The following is a 21,135-nucleotide window of genomic DNA, read 5'->3' as shown; positions in this document are numbered from 1 at the left end:
ATGTTTGATCAACAACAACAGAAGAAGAAGAACAGATTTATATAAAATGAAAATAGCACAAATTAGGAGTCAGAAGTCAGTGAAATTGTTTCAGGTAACATGGGAGAATGACCTTTAACTGAAAGGTCAAAGATCAGATAAAGATCATCAGAGACTCTGCTACGTTTACACGTCAACGGTCTCACTAAAATCGGGAAAGATTTTCCTTTGTGCTGTAAAAAGTTCAGGCCAGGATGTAAAAATACTTTTGCGTATTACATTTAAAACCTCTATTTTGGTCTGTAATCACATATTCATATGAACATTTCATGTGTCATTGCTAATTTCCAAACACACATTTTATTAAATTGTCAGTCAAGCACTAGTTGTATTTCTCCAACATTAATTGTTTGTTTAATTGTTTAAAACCTGATCAAGTAAATGTGATAGAGAAGCCTCCGGATACATTCCTTCTGCAACTAACCTGACTTTTACGCTTTCTGCTGCAGAAATGTACGACAATTTATTCAAATTAAGACACGACTGGGTTCCCAGACTGGGTTCATTGTGAGTTCAACACTGTGAGTGGCTGAGAATGTTAAAAGTAAGAATAATAGCCATGACTACATATTTAGTAGGACAAGTCTACTTTGGAGTGTTGTTTACAAATGATTTAGGGACCAAACCAGAGGAGCTGTTCAGCTGCCACTGCTCTTTTACTGGGATTAGGAGAGAAGATTAATTAGGGAGCGTCCCTTTAAGCTCATTCTGCCCCTTTAATTAAACCTAAACTCTTATCTACCAACACACACACACACACACACACACACACACACACGGTTAGTGCACTCTTCATGCTGACTCTGCTATACTTTATTTCTTCCTCTCTCACTTTTCCCTCCATCTCTTTCTTTCATGTCCTCTCTTGTTCTCTTGATCTCTTATTCTTCATATATATCTCTATATCTCTCTCTCTCACACACACACACACACACACACACAGTTAAATCCCAGCCCGGTGCTCCTGCTGTGTGGTCACTCTCTCCACTTAGCAGCAAAGACCAAGAGTCTGTTGCAGCAACCAATCAGATCCCAGATTTAGCTCTGCAGGCTGCCTGATTGGCTCGTTCTGCAGAGGAGTTTAAGTGAGGATATCTTGCCCCAATGCTGCCTGTTGACTCAGTAACAGACAAGTATGTGAGCACTTGCAAAGCAATCTTGTGAGGAGCAATTTGAGTTTGAGACAGAGAAATAGAACAGGGGTAGAATGGACGTTGAATCGTTTTCAGTGGTCATTTGTCTGGTACAAAAGAAAAGGGCAATTCTTGTTAGTTGCTAGGGTGGGAACACACGTTAGTGGGGCCACAAATGTTGTTGCAGCTCACCGGGAAGACAGGGTTGTCTGGTGGCTATAGCTAGCTTGTCCTTCTCCAGAGCGGCGGTGAAGCGAAGGGATGCAGCGCCGTCGCTGGCCACCAGCCCGTTGCCTGGCTCGTTTTCTGAAACCAGTGTAGCATTAATGAATGGTGGAATTAGCTAGCTAGTTAACTAGCCAACTGTCTGCTAGTTAGCTAGCTAGCTAATTCAACTGCTTTAATGTTGCACTTGTTGCAGAATGATTTGAGTCTGTTCTACTTGTGTGTTAGTTCTATGCTTTTAGACCTGAGGACATTTTTGGAGAGTGAAGACATTTTCAAATGGCTTTAATGTTCAGATTAAATTAATTTTATTAAAAAACAACAACAACCAGACAATAAATTACATACAATAATTGATGAAGTAGATGTGATAAAGTAACACTGATGCATTCCTGTCTTACGATGAGAAGGAGATGATGTGGGTGAAGAACAATAAATGATGTAATGACGCTGTATCCACTGTGCAACACAAGGGTTATTTAAGGCCTCTTTCAAAGTGCCAAAACATGTCCTGTAATATTCTGATTCACGTCAGACTGTCATGTTGACCATCAGTGTAAACACTGGTGGTGCAACTGTGTGTGTGTGTGTGTGTGTGTGTGTGTCTTGACCTCTTATCGGCTAATCCGTGTTGTGAGGGCAACCATCCACTGCCATGCATGGCCAGAGGGCTGCTGCTCTGCCCCCAGACAGCCAACATCTGTAAACTTCTGCTGAGCCAATGAATGGCCGCTGTCCTCACTGGAGAGCATTGCATTCCCAAAATGATGATGATGATTTCCATAGTGTGAAGTTCATTCCCAACTAACTGAGCTTCTAATTATTGGGCCCGAAAGTAGCACAAAGGACAGTGTGTTGGCCCATTGCTACCTACGTCAAACCAAATTCCAGATATCTGGAAGTTATATTTGATCCTGACTTCATATTTGAGAAGCATGTCAATAATGTGTCTCAGACCTGTTTTTTTTCCAACTCAAACATCTGATGATTTTTTCCCTGTCTCCTGACTTTTGCAATGCCCCTTTCACTTACCCGAACTGCCCTGGCCCGTCTTCAGCTTACAGGACTGTAAGATTCTTTTAATCACTTATAAGGCCCTCCATGGCCTAGCTCCTGCCTACATCCTAGCCCCTTGCACCAAGATTCCATCGTGCTTTTAGTGCATGTTAGTGCATGTGAGCGCTGCTGGCCAGCTCTCAATTCACTGCGCTCATACGGCAGATAACCAGCAGCTCAGCACTTTGACTGCAGTTTGTACCGTTAGCGGCGTTTGTACCGTTAGCGGCGTTAGCACCGTTAACACCGTTAGCCAGGGTTGCCAACTCTCTTGCTCCTGGAGTGACACAGAAATGCTTTCAGGTTTTCTCAAACAAAGATAATAGATTATGTAACACACGTTGACTGTATCTAATGTCCGACATAAAAAACCCAACGAGTACATACAGTTCTCCTTATCTTTATTGTATAAAAAAAGAAAAAAGTACAAAATTCATGTAGAAAGTTTACAATAGAAAAACGTTGAAAAGCGGGAAATACACACTGCATGTGACTGACACTGAGCATCGTTGGTGGGAGGGAGGCCTGAACCAGGCCTGAGGGGGCCCTGAACCGGGACCACTCCACTTTACTATGTGGTGACAGCTGACATGGCTGAAAGCTCTTCTAGCAAACCGATCCGAGTATACGAGCAGTAAACTAGTTGTAGCTAGCCTAGTTTGTTCTCTGCCGAACCTCATGTTAGCTTAACATCTGCACAGATCAGTGTGACTCAGAAATGTTAAAAACAAGGCCCTGTGCTACAAACAGACAAAACAGTGTAGCTAACGCTAAGTGAGAGCAGCAAAGTAGAACTGCTGCAGCCAATCACCTCCCTGTCGAGGCATTTTAAGTATCTATAAGGGTTTATATTTCAGCCAAATGTTTCCTGAAATAAACGTTGAAATACTCCACTAAGTGGGAACTTTAATCAAAAGTATGTGACAGTACACCAATGTACAGTTGAGCAGGTGTAGCACTGCTAGCACACCGTTTGGAAGCAAACTGACATCAGACATAAGTTGATTTTCAATAATAGGGGTTGTCACTTCAGTCAGTTCAGAGTGCTGCTAACAGTCGGATTTTGTCTTCTTTGTCCTTTCAAGATTACAAAGGGAGAATTTGGGTAATTTTCATTCTCTGATATACACAGGAAAAGCCAATACATCACTTTCGGTGATTTGGAGAAGTTTGTAGCATCCTGTAATAAACGTCCATCTTGTTACCTGTGAGTGCTTTATAGCCAGACCACTGCTTTACAACATAGTACCATTGAGCCATTTTCTTTAATCGCAAACAGTGGACAAAAAGGACAAATTTGTTATCACGCTGATAACTTTGTTTTTGTCTGCTTTCCAAAGTGATGTATCCACTTTCAGTGTATATTGACAGCTTTGGCTCGCATCTTATTTAATCTGTTTTTACAGTTACAACTCAAGTACAGCTTACTCCAAAGTTTTGGTGAGGAATGTAAGAAAAAAATAATAATTAAATATCACGTAAAAAAAAAAAAGCACGCTACAGATAGGCTACATTCCAAAATAAATTATACTCTTAATATGAGCAATTAAACATTTTCTCCCAAACTACAATGAAAGTAATCGCACAACCGAAAGGGTAATTTTACAAAATATCGCCAAATACTTTTCAACAATCAAAAGATCCAAATTATATATTTTTCTTTAACTCATGGAATACCATCTCAAATCCACTGGATTTAAATTCAAACTGTTGCCAGTGGCCGCTCCCAAATACAAAAAGATCTCCCAAACACAGTGAACGCGCTCGCTTTGATGAGTACTTTTAAAGTCCATATAAGTTCAGATTCATCTTCCAAAAGAATATTTACAAACCATCAAGTAACTATAAACACTGTCGACAAAGGTGGGCGAGACGCTGCCAGCAGGAATGGAGGAATGTACAGTGGCGAAATGTGCGGCGGGGATTAAGCTACTTGTCCTGAAATGACCTTAAGCCAGGCTGACGCTGGAGCATTTGAATGTAATGCAAATGACACTTCCAAACACAGCACTTGAAGGGTGTGTGTGTGTGTGTGTGTGTGTGTTTCTTTGAATGTGTGCGACTGATTGTCCTAGTTTTGCAGATTAGGCCTCAACGCAGCGCTGAGCAGAAAGGCACGTCTCACGTATGATGATGTGAAGCAGTCTCCGTTAGGGAGACAGGCTCACCCCGTGGGATAACACTCGACTTCCTTCCCCCCCCGAAATGCAAACACAGCATCCAGTTTCACAGTTTAGAGGAAATAAAGACGCGACAATAATGCGCACACATTTAGATGAAGGTCAAATCGTGTCTGATTTTTTTTTAACATAGTAAAAATGGAAGAATTGGAGCGATATCATCAACTAAATGAAAAAAGTTCCACAAGATAATGAAGACCGAACATCACCTTCATGGTGCAGGTCACCTACAAACAGAGCCACGCCTGCCATGCACGCACACACACTGAAGAGATGAGCCCCGAGACAAAGACAGCGAATTGCAAGTGGATTTTACAAAATATACAGGAAGGAGAAAATGTTCCGTCAGCTGCAGTCCAAACCAGCAGACTGACTGACTGACGGACAGACAGGCAGGTTCCAGTTTCCACAGGTAGCACCCTGATCCAGCCCACAGGTGGCGCAGACACCTCCAGCCGCTGATCTCGTCCTCCCCAAAGTCTGTGTTCCACGAAAATGTTTTGGTTTTTCCGGCCGCATTAATCCCCAGGTTCAAACGGACGACAGTGCTGCAACCAGTCGGGGTTGCTCCGTTCACAAGCAGCCACAGTCCGATGGTCAGCAGCCAAGTCCTGAATGTATAAAGTCGCCATGGCAACCTGTGGTTTGCGGATGAGGTGGCTCTCTCTACGTGAGCCTGTACAGAGTGCTGAGCGTCTGGCTGATGAAGTTGAAGAGTCCTAAGCAGGCGTCTCTCCAGTCTTGCCAGTGGGGGGCAGCATGCTGTGAGACAGACAGAAAGAGACATTAGTCCAAACTGCAATTACCGCCAGTTACAGTTTACATCCATGTCAGTCCAAACTGTCATCATTTTAACCTGTTGAACATTTGCAATAATTAAAAACATAGTGGCATATGATTTATGGCCTTTGACCAATAAAAAATCTAATCAGTTAATCTTTGATGATGGATGGTTGAAGACGTTTGAAGACATTTCCTGAGATTGATGAGAAAAGGACGTCGCCACTGCATAGTAATAATAAAACATGCTGGGTTATTCAATATTTGACCTTTTTTAAGGCGAAGCAAGATGCTAAAAAATGCGCATTTATTGACGTAACCTACAAACAGCTCATACGATATAATGGACACCATCACATAATTGCAACTCCATGCAAATCGTTGCTGTTCCCTTTTGTCCCTGTTGGCTACTGAAGCAGCAGCTGAGAAAGAAATCAGCAAAGCTGCTGGAAGCTTGAAGGTATTGAAATGAGTTTTCAAAGTGTCTCAGATGATCATTTCTGAAAACAGCTGTCTGCAGTATTTCACATATCACATGCCAAATGCTTAAAGAAGGTTCATTTGAGAACAAAATAATGACTACCTGGGTGGAACTGGGGGGGAAAAAACCTTGAAGCAGATTGTCCGACTTCTCGTATTTTCAGAGATAAAACATGTCTGCATCGTGTGGAATAGTGAGAAACAAAACAGCTTGAACAAGAGGATAAACAAGTGTGTGTCTGTGTTGAGGATGCTACGTGCTTGTGGTTAACCCTCCCACCCTTTACAATCTCCATTGCTCCTTTCTTTTGTTTCAAACTGCTCATTTAGACAAAGTGCCCGGCTGTGCTTTCGGCCCGGCTGGCTCGTAAACAACACACCCTACTTCGCAAATTTCCCCTCGAGAATAAAGTATCGGCCTGTCTTTCACAAACCTGCTACACTTGTCTGCAAAAGGGGCAGTTACATCCTCTTTAAGTGTGTGTGTGTGTGTGTGTGTGTGTGTGTGTGTGCAATCCATGTCTGTGAGTCAAGACTGGGTGACGTCACCTTTGTTTATGTGCATGAGGCGAGATGGCGAGGGAGGGAGAGAGAGAGAGAGCAGTAGGGAGGTGTGTGTGTGTGTGTGTGTGTGTGTGTGTGTGTGTGTGTGTGTGGTGGGGGAGGAGAGTTGCGGCCAGCTCCTCACGCGATCTAAAGTACAGAGGGAGGGAGGGAGGGAGATAAAGACATAACAATAAAGCTGTGGTGAAATGTACTGCCTAATCTGTCAGTATTGGTTAAACGTTAAGTTCTTCTTTGTTGTTTTTGGGTGTTTAAGCACTTTTATTGATTCTGAAAATCTGCTGCACTAACACTAACTAAATCCACACAGAAAGTGAGTGATGGGAAAGGAAACTTTAAATTAAAAAAAAGAGATGGGGAAAAAGGCAAAGAAGAAAGGAAGGAACACAGAGGACTCTGAGTAATAAGTAGTAAGTTTGTAAAAAAAAGTAAGTCAGTATTTCTGGAGAAGAAGAAGAGAGAAGAACAGAACAGAGAGAAGAAAGGAGGCAGAAAGACTCTTTAGTGTGAGTAATTTGTATAAAGACCTACAAAAAAGTAAAATGAGAGAAAAACTGGCTCACAGATCACATTGATTCACTCTCACAGAAGTATTGATCTGTCCTCACCACACACACACACACACACACACACACACACACACACAGGGGTAATTACATGCAAACTCACATGCTCATCCATGCAAGAACGCACTGAGCTGATAAGATAGTGGTGTGTTTGTGTGGGAGCGAGAGAATCAATGTGACCGTGATGCATTCACACACTCAGAAACCACTGCACACAAACTATATTCAGTCATGCTGTAATGTTCCCAGGCGTTGTGTACATTTGCATTGTGAAGTTTTATTGACAGCACATGCGGCAGCCAAAACCTCATTCAAAACCACAAAAGTGTATGGCCTGCCGTTGCACTGGTGACCGTTTCAATTCTTATTTCCCACACATGCTTTTTCCTAAGCATTGCAGAAACGACAGTACGGCTATCGTTGCGACAGAGGTGACATTTTTATAAATTAACTGCATTTAAAGTCTCATACAAAAGCGGAAAAAAACATTTAAAGTGCACTAAACATAAGCTCTTTTGAAAAATAAATATGCTCTAGACCAGACTGGGATCTTTTTTTTTTTTTTTACCATCATCAGATCATTTTTTTAAGGTTAATTCCTCTCCGTTTCAGTGATCAAATCAACTCATCCACATCAAATACAAACTTGAGGATCTAACTTAATGACACAACAACGTCCCATCCCCGCCCCCCTTACCGCTCTGTGGAGGACTGTGGTGTTAAATTCGTCTCCAATGGCCCTCAGCTGGCTGGCCACTCTCCTGACCTCCAGCTCCTGAGCTGCCTCTCCTATGGGGGCTCTGTGATGTGGGCAAGCCCAGGATGGGTGCTCGTTCTGGGGGAGCAGGTCCGGCAGAGGTCCCTGTCGGCTGGAAGCCTCCTGGCGCTCATCTCGGTACGAGTCTGCTGCACAAAGAGGAAAAAAGGAATTCAGAAAATAAGATACAAACAAAGAAAACACGCATTTCTCCCCTCATTTGATGTGTACCGTTGTTTTTCCTCATGATGTGTCTCTCGCTCTTGAACAGAAATGGTCATGTATGAAGAGACAGAAGCACTTCATCGGGTGCACAGAGCCTCTGGTGTTCCTTAATTGATTCTCAACAAGCAGCGTACATTAATAGCCTCTTACACACTAATGTAGACAGTTCAAGTCGGGGGTTACTGTGCACACATAGTAAGGCATGGGCAGGCTGTACAGGCCAGCAACAGAGACCTAACACATCCATTAACACACACAATATCATACACAGAAACCCTCGCTTTCAGGCTGTTACTGGGAACTTACACTGAGATAGATAACCATAAATCGGTTAAAATAGTGTGTGCACATACATGTTTTTGTCAGCACAAAGAGGATAAAGATGACTTTGAGTGTATCGTATTTGATGCCGGAATAAAAGGAAATTCCCAACGGGGTTGTTTAGTTCTCTGGCCACACACATATTTCTCCAGGAGCCTGATGGGGTGACTTAGGTTCCTCTACATGGAACTTGGGAGAGTAATCTCTTAATCTGCTTAATAAGTCTGGTATGGAGAAGTACTGAATGTGTGTTTGTTGTGTTTACAGACTGTGTGTTTAAAAAGATACCTGAACCTTCTGTCTGGTAACGTTAGCGTGACAAACAAGCTACCAGAGATATTATCAGTTTATGAATGCTAATGTGTTTTAAACCATTTTCTGAAGAATAATTAATTTGTATCTCATTCTTTATGTTTAATTCCATGTATTTTTTCGGTCAACACCTATTTTAGAATGTAGAAGAGTGTACGTTGAATAATTTAACCTAACCAAACCATTGACACCTACATTTTTTATTTACTCCTTCTGCATTTGATCAAACTCATTTAAAAGTACTTCTTGAATTAAATTTAATGGCATAGAATTTGATTTGATTATTTTCCACTTAGTGAAGACAGGAGTGACCTTGTCTTTTCTCTTGTTTGTTTGATCATCCATTTAACATTTATCATTTAAAAAGTGGTTTATTATATTGCATTAAATGTCTTTGGCATCATGTAGTTCTGAGTACCAGTTCTCTCCAAGAAGATCAGATAACCTGTTTTAACCTTTCTACTTGTTTTCGACTCCGTCAACAGCTTTCCTATGAAACGACCCTCGTCTCCATCGCCGAGCCAAGTGCCTGCGGCAACTACAACTATAGTTGCCACAGAAACGGGCACCCCTGGCAACCACAGCATCTGCTTTGCTAGGAGGATTACAACTGATCCTTTAAAGATGCAGGTGACTAGACAGAGAGAGAGAGAGAGAGAGAGAGAGAGAGAGAGAGAGAGAGAGAGAGAGAGAGAGAGAGAGAGAGAGAGAGAGAGAGAGAGAAAAGAGAGAGCGCTAGATAAAATAACAAACAGGAAAACCCTGGCTTGTTGCCAAGGTAACTCTAAAGCAGCGCTTTTGGAGACGTCTCAATGCGATTGGGTGGCAGAGTGGGGGCTGAGCTGTGATAGGGTGAAGAGAGGAAGGGGCAGGGCTGTGGGTAAACCTGTGTGGCTGATAGGCTGACAGACTGACAAGGTGACAGGGAGATCCTGAGACCAGTTAAATGTGGGAGGCAGACTGGAGGGTGACCTGGTTGCTGGGTGGAGGGGAGCCATTAAAAAGCAAACAGACTAAACCAGATAAAAGCTTAAGGATCAGCTGGGTAACTAAGTTTACTGCTGCCACTTTGATTACAAACTGACTAATTAACTGACTGACTGACTAAACAAATGTTTGACAAATGAACCAACAAACAGAAGATGAATCCAACAAACTTACAGATAGACGGGCAGATTAACCGAGACTGTCTAACAATCCGACACACTAGCAGGTTTACAGATTACCATAACAAAGTGATGATCAAAATTGAATTATATTGAATTTGATGCAAAAAAAACTGACCCTTTGGATTTTTCTCCCCAAAATGATTGCAATGCATTCGATACTTGATTACCTCAAAACAGTTTTTAAAGGTTTTATGGTTTCGCGTTTAATAAATTCCACCTTTTTCGAACATCATTATTATTGTTTGATATTTATTTTATATTTCTCACACTTGTTTTATGTTTATTATACCTTAAAACCGTTTTCACCATTATACACTTGCTTTACTTTAACTTTATTATGTTGTTGTTTTCACTCTTTATGTCTCTCGTTTTTAATACCAGTGATATTGATTTGTTTCCCTTCTAAAGCATTTTTAGCTGAATTTTATAATATAAAATGTGCTATATGAATAAAGTTCATGTATTCAGTGCCTTAACATGGACTAACTGGCTAATTACAGTGACTGGTTAATCAACTCGGTAGCTGGCAGATTAATTAACTTACTAACTGTTTGACTGTGTGATTAGTAGACAGACTGATAAGCCTGATTACCAAACTTAACTAACTACCTAAATTAACGGCTTACAGGCCAAAATGAAATGTCCGTCTGATGTGACTTTTGTGCGGCGTGGCTGAGCGCTCAGAGGAGGAAATGCTGCAGCAAGACTGCAGGGGACAAGTCTGAACATGCCTGAAATGCACAGCTGACCTGCAGCTGAGAGAGGAGGAGAGGTGGGGGCAACTCCTCTGTTTATATTGCTACAAATCTGTCACACACAGTGACTCAGTGCCAAACGTAAACCTGCCTTTCCTTTGCTGCTGCCATCTGAGTTTCCCTTTCTATAGCCTCCAAATCTCATTTTCATAACAAAAGGTGTCTCGAAGTCAAAAACCCAAGAAATAATATACTACTGTGCGCAAAGGGAATCACTCACTTGCAGTGATTGCTGCAGGCAAGAAACATAGACATTTGTTCATCTTTTATTCCCCAAATACTTAACCAACAGTAAAGAGTGCCAGCTACTTTAATACCTATCTTTGGCAATCACAGTCAGGAAGTACGTTCATTAAAAAACATCGGTTCATTAACCCCAAATTTGAGCCAAAAAGATATTTTTTATTTTATTTCCTCTAATAATGCCCATCATTGTCATTGTAACCCCCCCCTCCACCTTATGAACTCCAGACAGACACTGTAAATGATCTGGTGAGCAAAACTGGTTTGATCAGTTTTTAGAGTCTGAGTTGCTTCATGATGCAGCCTCCCGGTGGTCTGCTGGGTACAAGGCCAGAAGAGTCACACGTTTTTCCCTGTGACCGTCGTATCACATCTCTTTATCCATCCACTTGTCCACCCATCAACACTGCCCAAACAGTCCTCTGTCATGGAAACACAGCCCCGGGTGCGCTGCACGTAATAACCGATACTCTCCTGCTAACTGATAACTATGATGTTTATTTAAGGGTGGAGGTCTGAAAGGCAAACTGTGCTTTGAGTCACTGGCGATCGCCGGCAGCTTCTTCCTGCTGCGGTGAACCTGCCAGCGTTGGCCATTAATCAACTGCTGGCCCTGTTGTTGCTCATTCTGGCAGACTAAATCCTTACTGAGGTGCTTCGCGTTACATTCACTCACTTTCCCTGTCTGTCAAAACTCCTATGCTTGATGACAGTATGCTACAACTCGCATTACTATTGTAAGATGTGATCCCCCCCCCTCTTTAATTATAAGTGCATACTATGATCTTACCTGACTGCTCTCCTGAGAAGGCACTGGGTGCGACTGCACCGCCACCCCTGTCTTCCCTCCGGTTGCAGGGTGGCGAAGGAGGAGGCGTTGGTGATGGCGATACCGCAGGTAACTGCTGGTGTGTCTGGGTCTCGTCCTGGCCCTCTGGGTGGGGGTGGGGCAGCGGGTACGACAGATAAAGAGTCTGCAAAGAGTGCAGGTGGTGGTGGTTATGATGGTGACGCAAGCCACCGCTGGCAGTCCCGGAGCCAGTGGTGATAGTGGCTGTGGTGAGCAGGCCGGGCCAGTTGTAGAAGGGGCGAGGCAGCTCCATGCGGCAGGTGTTGTGGCCAGGAAGAAGGTCGTTTCCTCCTCTTCCTCCGGTTTCCCCAACACTCTCGATGGTCTCTGCACGGGCCATCTCAGTAGAAGTCTGAAACACATAGAGATATGCACATGCTCAAACACAGTACATCCAATTAGCTTTTGACCTTCATGTGGGTACGACTATCATCATTGAATCAAACACACAGTGAATACTGCTGCATCAAAATATTTAAACACACGGTTATCTGAAAAACATAGGAAATTGAATTCAAATCGACACAAAATAAGAACAAGTAACAATTGGCCACAGGTTTGACGGGTAAATGTATAAAACCCCCAAGTGATAAATACTAAAAACAAAAATCCTAAATAACCATTTAAAAACATATATATTCAATCAAATTAAATAGAGATAATAGATAATAATACATCTACTAATCAAATACATCAGAGAGCAAATTGTAGGTTTACTCGACAACAAATTGTCCATAATACAAAAAAAGTCTATTAAATAAATACAAATAAAAATGAATCTAATTTTAGCACCATTGTTTTTCTTTCTCCACCGGTTCCAGTTTGACCCACCAACCTAGATCTTCTTCGACCGGCCGCTAGGGGGACACTACTGCTCCCCTTCAAGAGAGCACGAGACTTGTTTGTAAACAGATCCGAGCGCGAGGAAGCGCACGCACGCGCACACACACACACGAACTGAAAGCCACGCGGGTCTCTCGCGTCGTTTAAACAGCTGTAACTGATGATATGAGGGGAAATATCAACGTTCAAATAACAATTAAAGAAAAATAATGTACAAATAGAAATTAGAAAACGAGAAAATCGAATAACCGCTAGGCAAAAAAACGATCCTGTTTGAAGCTTGACGTTTAATCCCTAAAATCGTTAATTTATTGATCATTTAACGATAATCCTCCTCCGGCCCTTGGGCGCATACTGCCGGGAAACACGTTATATTTATACCACAGTTGTATATCCATACAAGTGGATTTTACGAGGTTTTTCCCGCTGAAGTTTCTGCAGCTGACATGTCGGGGCTAGTCTGAAAGATCACATAAACACGGAAGGGTCAGAGAAAATCACTCACCAATAAAAAAATAAAAATAAATAAAAAATAAAATAACGGGAAAGGATCCGTGAAACTATGTTTGAATAGATGTGTAACGTGACATCCAGCCAGGTTGTTTCTTTCTGACAGATGATGCAACTTTGAGCTGTCAAATTCTGAACCAACTTCTGCAGCACCAAAACACATATAATGGATCTAACGTCACAGTAAAACACTCACTTGGTCTGTCTGACGCTCCGTGGTGAGGCTGTCTGCGGGTCAGAAACCGGCCGTGACAGGTGGACATCAGACGGGATCAAATGTGCCAAAACAAACCGGTGAAGGATCACGAGACGATGTTAAAGTCCACTCCGCTGGTGATGTGTCATTCCATGTCAAGGTTCCCGGTTTTGGATGTTTTCTGTTTCAACTTAATTTTTTTTCCTCCTAATTTAACCCATTAAAACAAAAAGTAACGAGTAACGGAGCAGCTGGCTGTCGGTGCTCTTCTCTGTCCGGCTCGTTTGTTTTCTGTCGGTCTGAGCGGGTTTCCCTCCGTTTTATCGCTGGCTGTCAAAACGGAAGAGAATGAGATGACTTCCGGTGTTAACTTTCAAAATAAAACCTCCAGTGAACCTCTTTATTGAACCCAGTGGGAACTAGGGGATTCTTCTCTTTTAAATGTTTCTGTATGCTATCATTTAGACACCTTTTAACATAATTTATTCATGTTTGAATAAATGAAATGTACAGCTCTTTCATTAAAAATAAGAGATATTGTACATATTTTTTATTTTATTTCTTCTTTTTATTCTTTCATACTGAGTTTATTGTTAGGCACCACAATACCAATGAAAACCTACATGGCAATAAACCTGATTCTGTTTCCTCGTGGTTAAATTAACATCGCATGAAAGGCCAAAACATACATGGCCAATTATGTCAATGCTTTAACACGAAGACGTAGATGAATGAAACATGTATGAAATAATTTGTGGAGGAAGTCAAACAATTATAATATTGTGTGTGTATCTGTGTGATATCTGGTCAGATAAAATGGAAAACATGTATATAAGGCTACCCATTTTCTGACAGAGATGTGTACATTTGCACACTATCAGGTTTGTATGTGTTATGGCACGTGTATGCACTGCAAAAACAAAAGAAACATATCCACCTCATAAAAAATGTCCAAACAAAACATTCAGAAACCACACTACTATGTGATCTGTCCACCATTTATCATTTTACCATGCAACACTGTACATTGTGTGTTTACCTGTTTAATTGTCCATTTGAATTTCTTTCTGTAGTCTTCACAACTCCGGGTAACATGCTTTTATTTTGATGACAGAATCAGACTGTGTTTGTCTGCATGACTTCCTCCTCCTCCTCCTCCCCAACAAGTGCTGACATGCTCCCTGACAGGATGCCACTCTTTCACTTTCTTTACCCCCCCCCCCCTCCGTGTTTCCTCCTCTGGTGTTTTTATTTGGAACAACCCGAGACTTTATGCTGCATTATAAATAAATATATAATTATAAAAACTATCTTCTAGTCACACATTTTCATGTCAAAGTCATGATTTAACAGTCAATGCTCCTCACATCCTGTGTTTCCTCTCCCCCTCTGTCTCTAATCCCCCCCCCCCTCATTTCCTCCCCAGTGTGACACATCTGCAGCAGCTGTAAACGAACACAATGATCCTAGGTGTAGTGGAGCTGAATCAGCTTTCAGTGTGAATTGCTACTGTTTGTTATAGCACAGTGTGTAAACCGTATAATCACTGACAGTTGTGAAATTTTGCATGCGATCTGTGCAATGAAAGATAAACCTCTGATGGTTCACCACCATGTCGACATTCCTCATGTGGCATCACCAGAGTCCCCTTGTAAGTTTAGTCCTTTGTAGAGGCCTCTTGGATGGGCTTACAAAATGCCAGCTTGTGTGCAATTGCAGTGGATTATTTATTTTGTCTTGATGATTATGAGTATCTTTATAAAATAACTGCATAAAAGAATCCTATGAGATTGCCGCACAGCTTGCTGTTTTCAGTGCATTTTACTGCTCTCGAGGAAAGGCAAGTAGTGACGCCTAACTGCAACAGTGGATTGTGCAAACAGTGACTCAGAGTTTGCTCTCAACTAACTGTGATTAGAGTTCACCTGCTCTACTTTTCACCATGTTGTGACTTGTGTGTTTAAAGAGATCATCGTATCCTGTGATTTGAATCATTTTCAAATGAGCTTCTTCTTGCAGAACTGGGGGAAAACGTATTCAGATATTTACCTTTAGTAAATATTAAAGCAAAAATTTGAATAAAATCTTTAATATTAGCATCAAACTATTCTTAAAAATATACTAACATACTGCATCATCTTAATGGGTTATACTTTTTGGTGCATGAATCTTTTTAATGTTGCAGCTGATAAATATGGGGCACATTTGATTTACTTTCTATACTACAAACCAAGTAACTAGTAACTAGCAACTAACGATATAAAATAAATGCAGTGCAGTGAAGTATAAGTATTCCCACTGAGATAACTGTGATGGCGACACAACCGGAGCCTTTAAAAAACAAACTGAATCTCTGCACTTAAAGCTTGAATAGAAATGCCATTGATGGCATTCAGAATAGACTTTCCTCAACTCAAACATTACAAATTATAATCCGGGATTAGTGGATGTTGTCGTTTACCCTGGAATCCATTTATGACACATCGCTTAATCCAAATATGCGGTGAGCCACGAACCCATGACACACACTTTGCACTTTTGAGGAATGGCACAAATTAAATGACACATTGTGTAAAATCTGCTGTACCTCAGTGAATTTTATTTTGTTTTTTTTTAATCTATGTTTTAATGTCAGGTTGCAACACTCATTCTGCTGATTTTTTTTTTTTCTGAAAGAGACCTGCGGTAAAGTTGTTGCGGCCTGATGTTTGAGCTTTTACGCCCTGCAGTGTGAAGACCCTCCATAAAATTAGCATCCCAAATGACTTCAGACCACCTGCCGTGACCCCCGACCCTCAGATCATTGTCTTCTGGGTACGCCCCTCAGCTGCAGGGCATGAGACAGGGTCGCTCTGCCGAGCTGCAGGGTCGCCGGCTGTTTAATCTGCTGGAAATGGCAGCTTGTCTCAAGACCCCCCCATCACACACACACACACACACACACACATATACACCCTTCCTCCAGAAGCAGATTGGTGGACATCCCCTTACTTGGGGAGGAGGGGGGAGTGTATGGGGGTGTGTCCCCTCTGAGGTACATGCCCAGGCGAACATCCTCTGCCAGACAGACACACTTTGCACGCCATGTTAGCTTACCATCAATAATTCTGTTATACTTTGATTTATTGTGAATTGCATCACTTACTTAATAATAATAATAATCCGTCAAAAGATGAGAAATGTAATTTGAATATAAATTGTAACGTCGTTCTTCATGATCGTGAGCAGGTCACATCCTGCACATGTAGAGAGACACAACATCTAAATAGATCTCTGCTGCTAGACACCAATCAAAACCTCCCTTTAAAGTCTTCTTTCTGTCTTCTTCTTTTTCTTCTCAGTATCATTCAAATATTTTGGGAGCTGGCAGTGCCAAATTGCCTGCCCACTTTATCCAGCGTTCCCAGTGCCTTCAGCTTGCAGTTTTTTCTGACTGCAAAGTGACGTTCTATGCACATTCATTGTTTTTGTAGTAATTGTATTATCGCCTCTGTGTGTGCGTGAGTGAGTGTGTCCACGTCTTATCTTGCAAACCGCTGCAGCAGACTGCATAATGTTTTGGCTGCTCATTTGTGGCCGCATGTTCAAGGACCTCTCGTGACTCACACTTCCTCAAAAGACCTTTTACTGCCTGTTTTATACTTCAACTTACTGCCTGCTGACTCCTCACTCACTCCTCCTAACCAGACGCCGTGATAACACAGCTGAGAGCATATCAGCTCTGTGGCCAGCGACACAGTGGAATAAAAACAGTTTGCAGTTACGGAACAACCAGTGCCCTGCCTTTTTTGAGCAACAACCTCACATTTACGTGCATGCTTCTGAAAATGAAATGAGAAGGAATGAGTGCATATCTGTTGTATGAGATGTGTGAGTGAAATACCTGTGTGGTACACTCCTAGATGGGGGGGTTAGCCAACTTGCGTTCGTTCGGTCAAACATTTCAGCAGCGGTCGACACACCCAGTGAAACCATCTCTGTGGCTGTGTGTCTTTGCACCAGTTAAGATGTTCATCTTTAGATCATATTTGATTATCTTCATCTGTTTATTCTGATAGTCTTTATTTATGTAGCTTCGTGCAACAGGAGAACAAGTGCAGGCTAAAGGGTCAGTCACACATCAGCACCAAAAACACCTGCTGATGCCACCTGAGGTGATGTCACCTGTCAGGTTTTCGGTTCCAACATTGAACATTGTGTGTGTGTGTGTGTGTGTGTGTGTGTGTGTGTGTAATCCGAGTGCTGCTATGCAACTAGAGAGACATGACGGCACCAGATAAGGTGAACTCAGCTCTCTGACTCTGTCTCTGTGTTTGCCAGCATCTCTCTCTCTCTCTCTCTCACACACACACACACACACACACACACACACACACACACACACACACACACACACACACACATGCTCAGGTCATCTCTACATCTGCAGCTGTGATAAGCATGTTAATGAGGTCTTGTGTCTCACTTCTGCAGTACAACCAGGTAACTCCTTCCTGCCTCTCTCTGCTCTTCAGTCCCTCCGAATACATTTTCTCCCCTCAGTATTCAGTGTTACAGTAAAGCCACTCCAAAACCTTTGACCCCTGACCTAAAGTTGTGTCCACAATTCCACAAATTCAAACACCCCATGCTTTTGGATGAGAAAACAGTGTGTGTGTTATGAACCATCGAGCCACACACTCATCATGCGCATGTGATTTGAATATAATGATCTTGATTAAACTCAAGTTGCACGCTTGTGTCAAAGAGTGAGGTGGTTTCTCAGTAGGGAAACATTTAACTATAACATGACCGTTTTCATTATGTCACTGCTGAATGTAACGTTTGGGAAAGCACTTCTATTCAACGTGCAAAACATATCTCACATGCGCATCATTTTGCTGCAAAAAGGACTGTGAGGTTTTGATTGCAGAGTTTCATTTTGACATAAACATGAGATGTTTATGTCTGAATGTTGTGTCTTATTTGACTTGTGTGTAGGTTTTACACAGTGGGCACATTTCTGCAACAAATGGGTAAGGAATCGCCAAAAATATCTCCTCTGTGTTCAGCAACAGTTGGGTGTCTGAAACCGTCTCAAAACTAATTAAAGAAACTGAAAAATGTGTGGTTGTTTGGTGGCAAACTGGACTAGTTTGTTTTTCTTAGTTCCTTAAAAGTTGACATTTCGGGGGATCAAATGAGATGTGTCCACCTGCTATCAGTGGAAATCAGAGGCCGGTGTTTGTCGACCGGTAAGAGAAATCCCTGTCAAGTGTGTGTGAGTGTCTGATATTCTGTGGTAACCACAACAGAAGGCCTCAGCATGTGTCCCCACACATGAAAGCTGAGCTGGTGTTTGGGTTGCCACAATGAGCTCATCGGTTTCACCACCCTCAGCTCCTCCTCGTCAGCCCACTGCTCCTCCCGTCACGCAGCCGTGGCGTTCAAGCATCTGAACGGGGGAGCAGGCGGACGGGGCTCCCAATCCAGACGGGGAAATAAGTCAAAATGATTCCCCTGGTTATGTACATTATACATTATACTTTATTTAACTTTCTTTATATAGTCTTAATGTCTTTTTTATATTGTACTTTTCTTGTCAATGCAATGTGTATTATTTATAATCCTTATTTTTCACTGTCTTGCTGCTGTAACGCTGTAAATTTCCCCACTGCGGGACCAATATCTTATCTTATCTTTTCTTTGTTGGTAGCACTTTCTATGACGGCGGTGTCTATAATTAATAAATAAATAAATAAATAAATTATTGTTGATGATTTGTCACAAGTCACACATCTGATTGTGATCAGACAATATTCCATAATAGGGTGAAAACAATGAAGAGGCCTCCAGTAAATAAAATCGAAACATGAAAGCCAAACCAATTATTATAAACAAAATGACAAGAGCCACTTTGTCTCAAAGTGTTCATCCAGTGTTCAGTGTTTCTTTCCTTTCTTTGTCTCCTCCCTTCCTCCCTTCCTCTGTCTGTCATGTACTCTTATCTCTCTCTCAGCCGTTCCTGCATCCTTCCTCCTTTTTTTGTTATGCTTTGTTTTTGCTTTGCACAGAAACACACGCACGGTTCGGTTTCATTAATGGTCTCCTGTCTTGTATGTTTCATGTTGTTCTTCTCATTTCCTCCTACATCTCTCCTTTCTTTATTTCTCCTCCTCCCTCTCTTTTCTCACCTGCCTCACAAATGAGCTCCTGCTGCTGTTGTGATAATTATCCGCTAAAGAGGCACCGCAGGAGGTGGGACAGACCCACCTCCCTCTGTCGTCGCCCGCCGGCACAGAGCTAGCAGGTACCAGCCTTATCAGATGTACCTTGTAATGTCAGCAGAGTGGGTTCAGATGCTCTGTGTCAGCAAGAGATAAAATAAACAAGAGCTCTACTGCTCATCACACTTAAACATACAGCCAACGCTTCTCTGACACGGACTGATGTTCATGCACAGCAGCATGGATGTGCTGGAGGAGAGATGTCAGGCTTCTGTGGGGCAACGCCATGACCTCATCCTTCAAACAGAGCTGGACAGATGGAGTGTGTGTGTGTGTGTGTGTGTGTGTGTGTGTGTGTGAGAGTGTGTGTGTGTGCCCTGCTCAGCCTCTGACAGCCCAACAAATCCCTGTTATGACAAGTTGAGTCAACAGCGTGCGGAGGAATGTGCATCAGCAGCACATCACGGCGGTTCACACGTAGCTTTGTTTCTCCACACTCACTTTTTGTATATTTTTTTCTATTAAACGTATATTAAACATCAAATTGCTTTCTGTGATATTAGATGTATATTCAATAATAATATCTACATTTTTCAATGCACTATTTACTATGTTTTTATCTGGGCCGAAATAATCCTGATATTAGGGCAGGTTGAAAAGACGTTTAGTGCTCACTGGGTCTTTACAATACAGCACATCCTCAACTCTTCATCAGATCAGGAAAACCCCCCTAAAAAAACTTTTAACAGGGAAAAAAGGAAGAAACCTCCAGGATAAACACTGAGGAGGATCCCTCTACCCAGATGGACAAAGTGTGATAGATGTTGTGTGTACAGAATAAACCACAACATAATAAATGGTACATGTGCAATCAGTTTCCTTTGACCACAAGGAACTGTGTGTGACATAAAAGTCCTTCACACAGTTACAGAGACACCAGTGAATTAAAGTAGGGCAGAGCCAGACTTCAGGTATTTCCCAAGTTTCCTGGGGGAAATTTAGTGACTTCCAGCCTAATAAGAGGATCCTTCAGCTCTGTGAAGTCTTTGTGGTCCCCCTTGGGGCTGGCTGTTCATGTCAACAAGAGAAACCATGGTCACTTTCCTGTCTCTGTGACCGGAGCCTCATGGGCTGTCATGTCATCCCCCCCGGGGAAGACTGCTGTTGGCCTTTCACAACAATGAGCTCATCGCTGAGTTGCCTCCTGAATCCAGACTCTCACCTGAAAAGGGATCCACAACTCTGTCGTGAGGATGATTAATCCAGTGTGGATCACTGCTGACCCCCTGAATCACAATGAATAAATCAGGAGCCCACCAACATGATTCTTTTTACGAGCCCATGAGATTATTTGTAAACTGAAACTTGTGCCCTCTCAGGAACATGTGAGCTTGTTTACATAAATAGTTCAATTATAAGATCCACAGGGTCATTGCATATTGATAATAGTGCTCTAGTCTCCACATGTACTGCTTTTGAGAATGTCACCATGATATATAAAATGAATAAAGACACGGGGAGATTCAAAGTCACATATGCTGTATAATACCATGTAGAAGGCAACATAATTGAAGGTCATGATGCACGTTTACGTTGGCTGCAGGGCCCGTCAGCTGCAGGAGACGTGATGGACCAGATCAAGTTGCCTGATCTTATCAGTAATTGACAATCCTGCATGGTCGTCCCTCGCTGACCTGCTGTCGAGGCAGAAACACCAGTCTGTGA

The 21,135-nt window shown here is 42.2% G+C and overlaps 1 protein-coding gene across 2 annotated transcripts; it reads right to left on the bottom strand.

Moving 5' to 3' along the window:
• Positions 1–4,789: 4,789 nt before the first annotated feature.
• bbc3 (BCL2 binding component 3) lies at positions 4,790–13,481 on the bottom strand. 2 transcript variants are annotated; one of them, XM_084019899.1, is made up of 4 exons: positions 13,205–13,481; positions 11,596–12,007; positions 7,721–7,929; positions 4,790–5,395 (listed from the first exon to the last, which is right to left on the bottom strand). In XM_084019899.1, the coding sequence occupies exons 2-4, from the start codon at positions 11,993–11,995 to the stop codon at positions 5,300–5,302; spliced, it is 705 nt and encodes a 234-aa protein (XP_083876025.1). In that variant the 5' UTR covers positions 11,996–12,007; positions 13,205–13,481; the 3' UTR covers positions 4,790–5,299. The 2 variants fall into 2 exon arrangements, with proteins under 2 accessions (XP_083876025.1, XP_083876026.1); XM_084019900.1 differs by having other exon boundaries at positions 7,721–7,926.
• Between the last annotated feature and the right edge of the window lie 7,654 nt (positions 13,482–21,135).

The sequence above is a fragment of the Eutrigla gurnardus genome (genome assembly GCF_963514095.1).
Source record: "Eutrigla gurnardus genome assembly, chromosome: 10".
NCBI lineage: Eukaryota > Metazoa > Chordata > Actinopteri > Perciformes > Triglidae > Eutrigla > Eutrigla gurnardus.
This window is presented reverse-complemented; position numbering and strand designations above follow the sequence as displayed.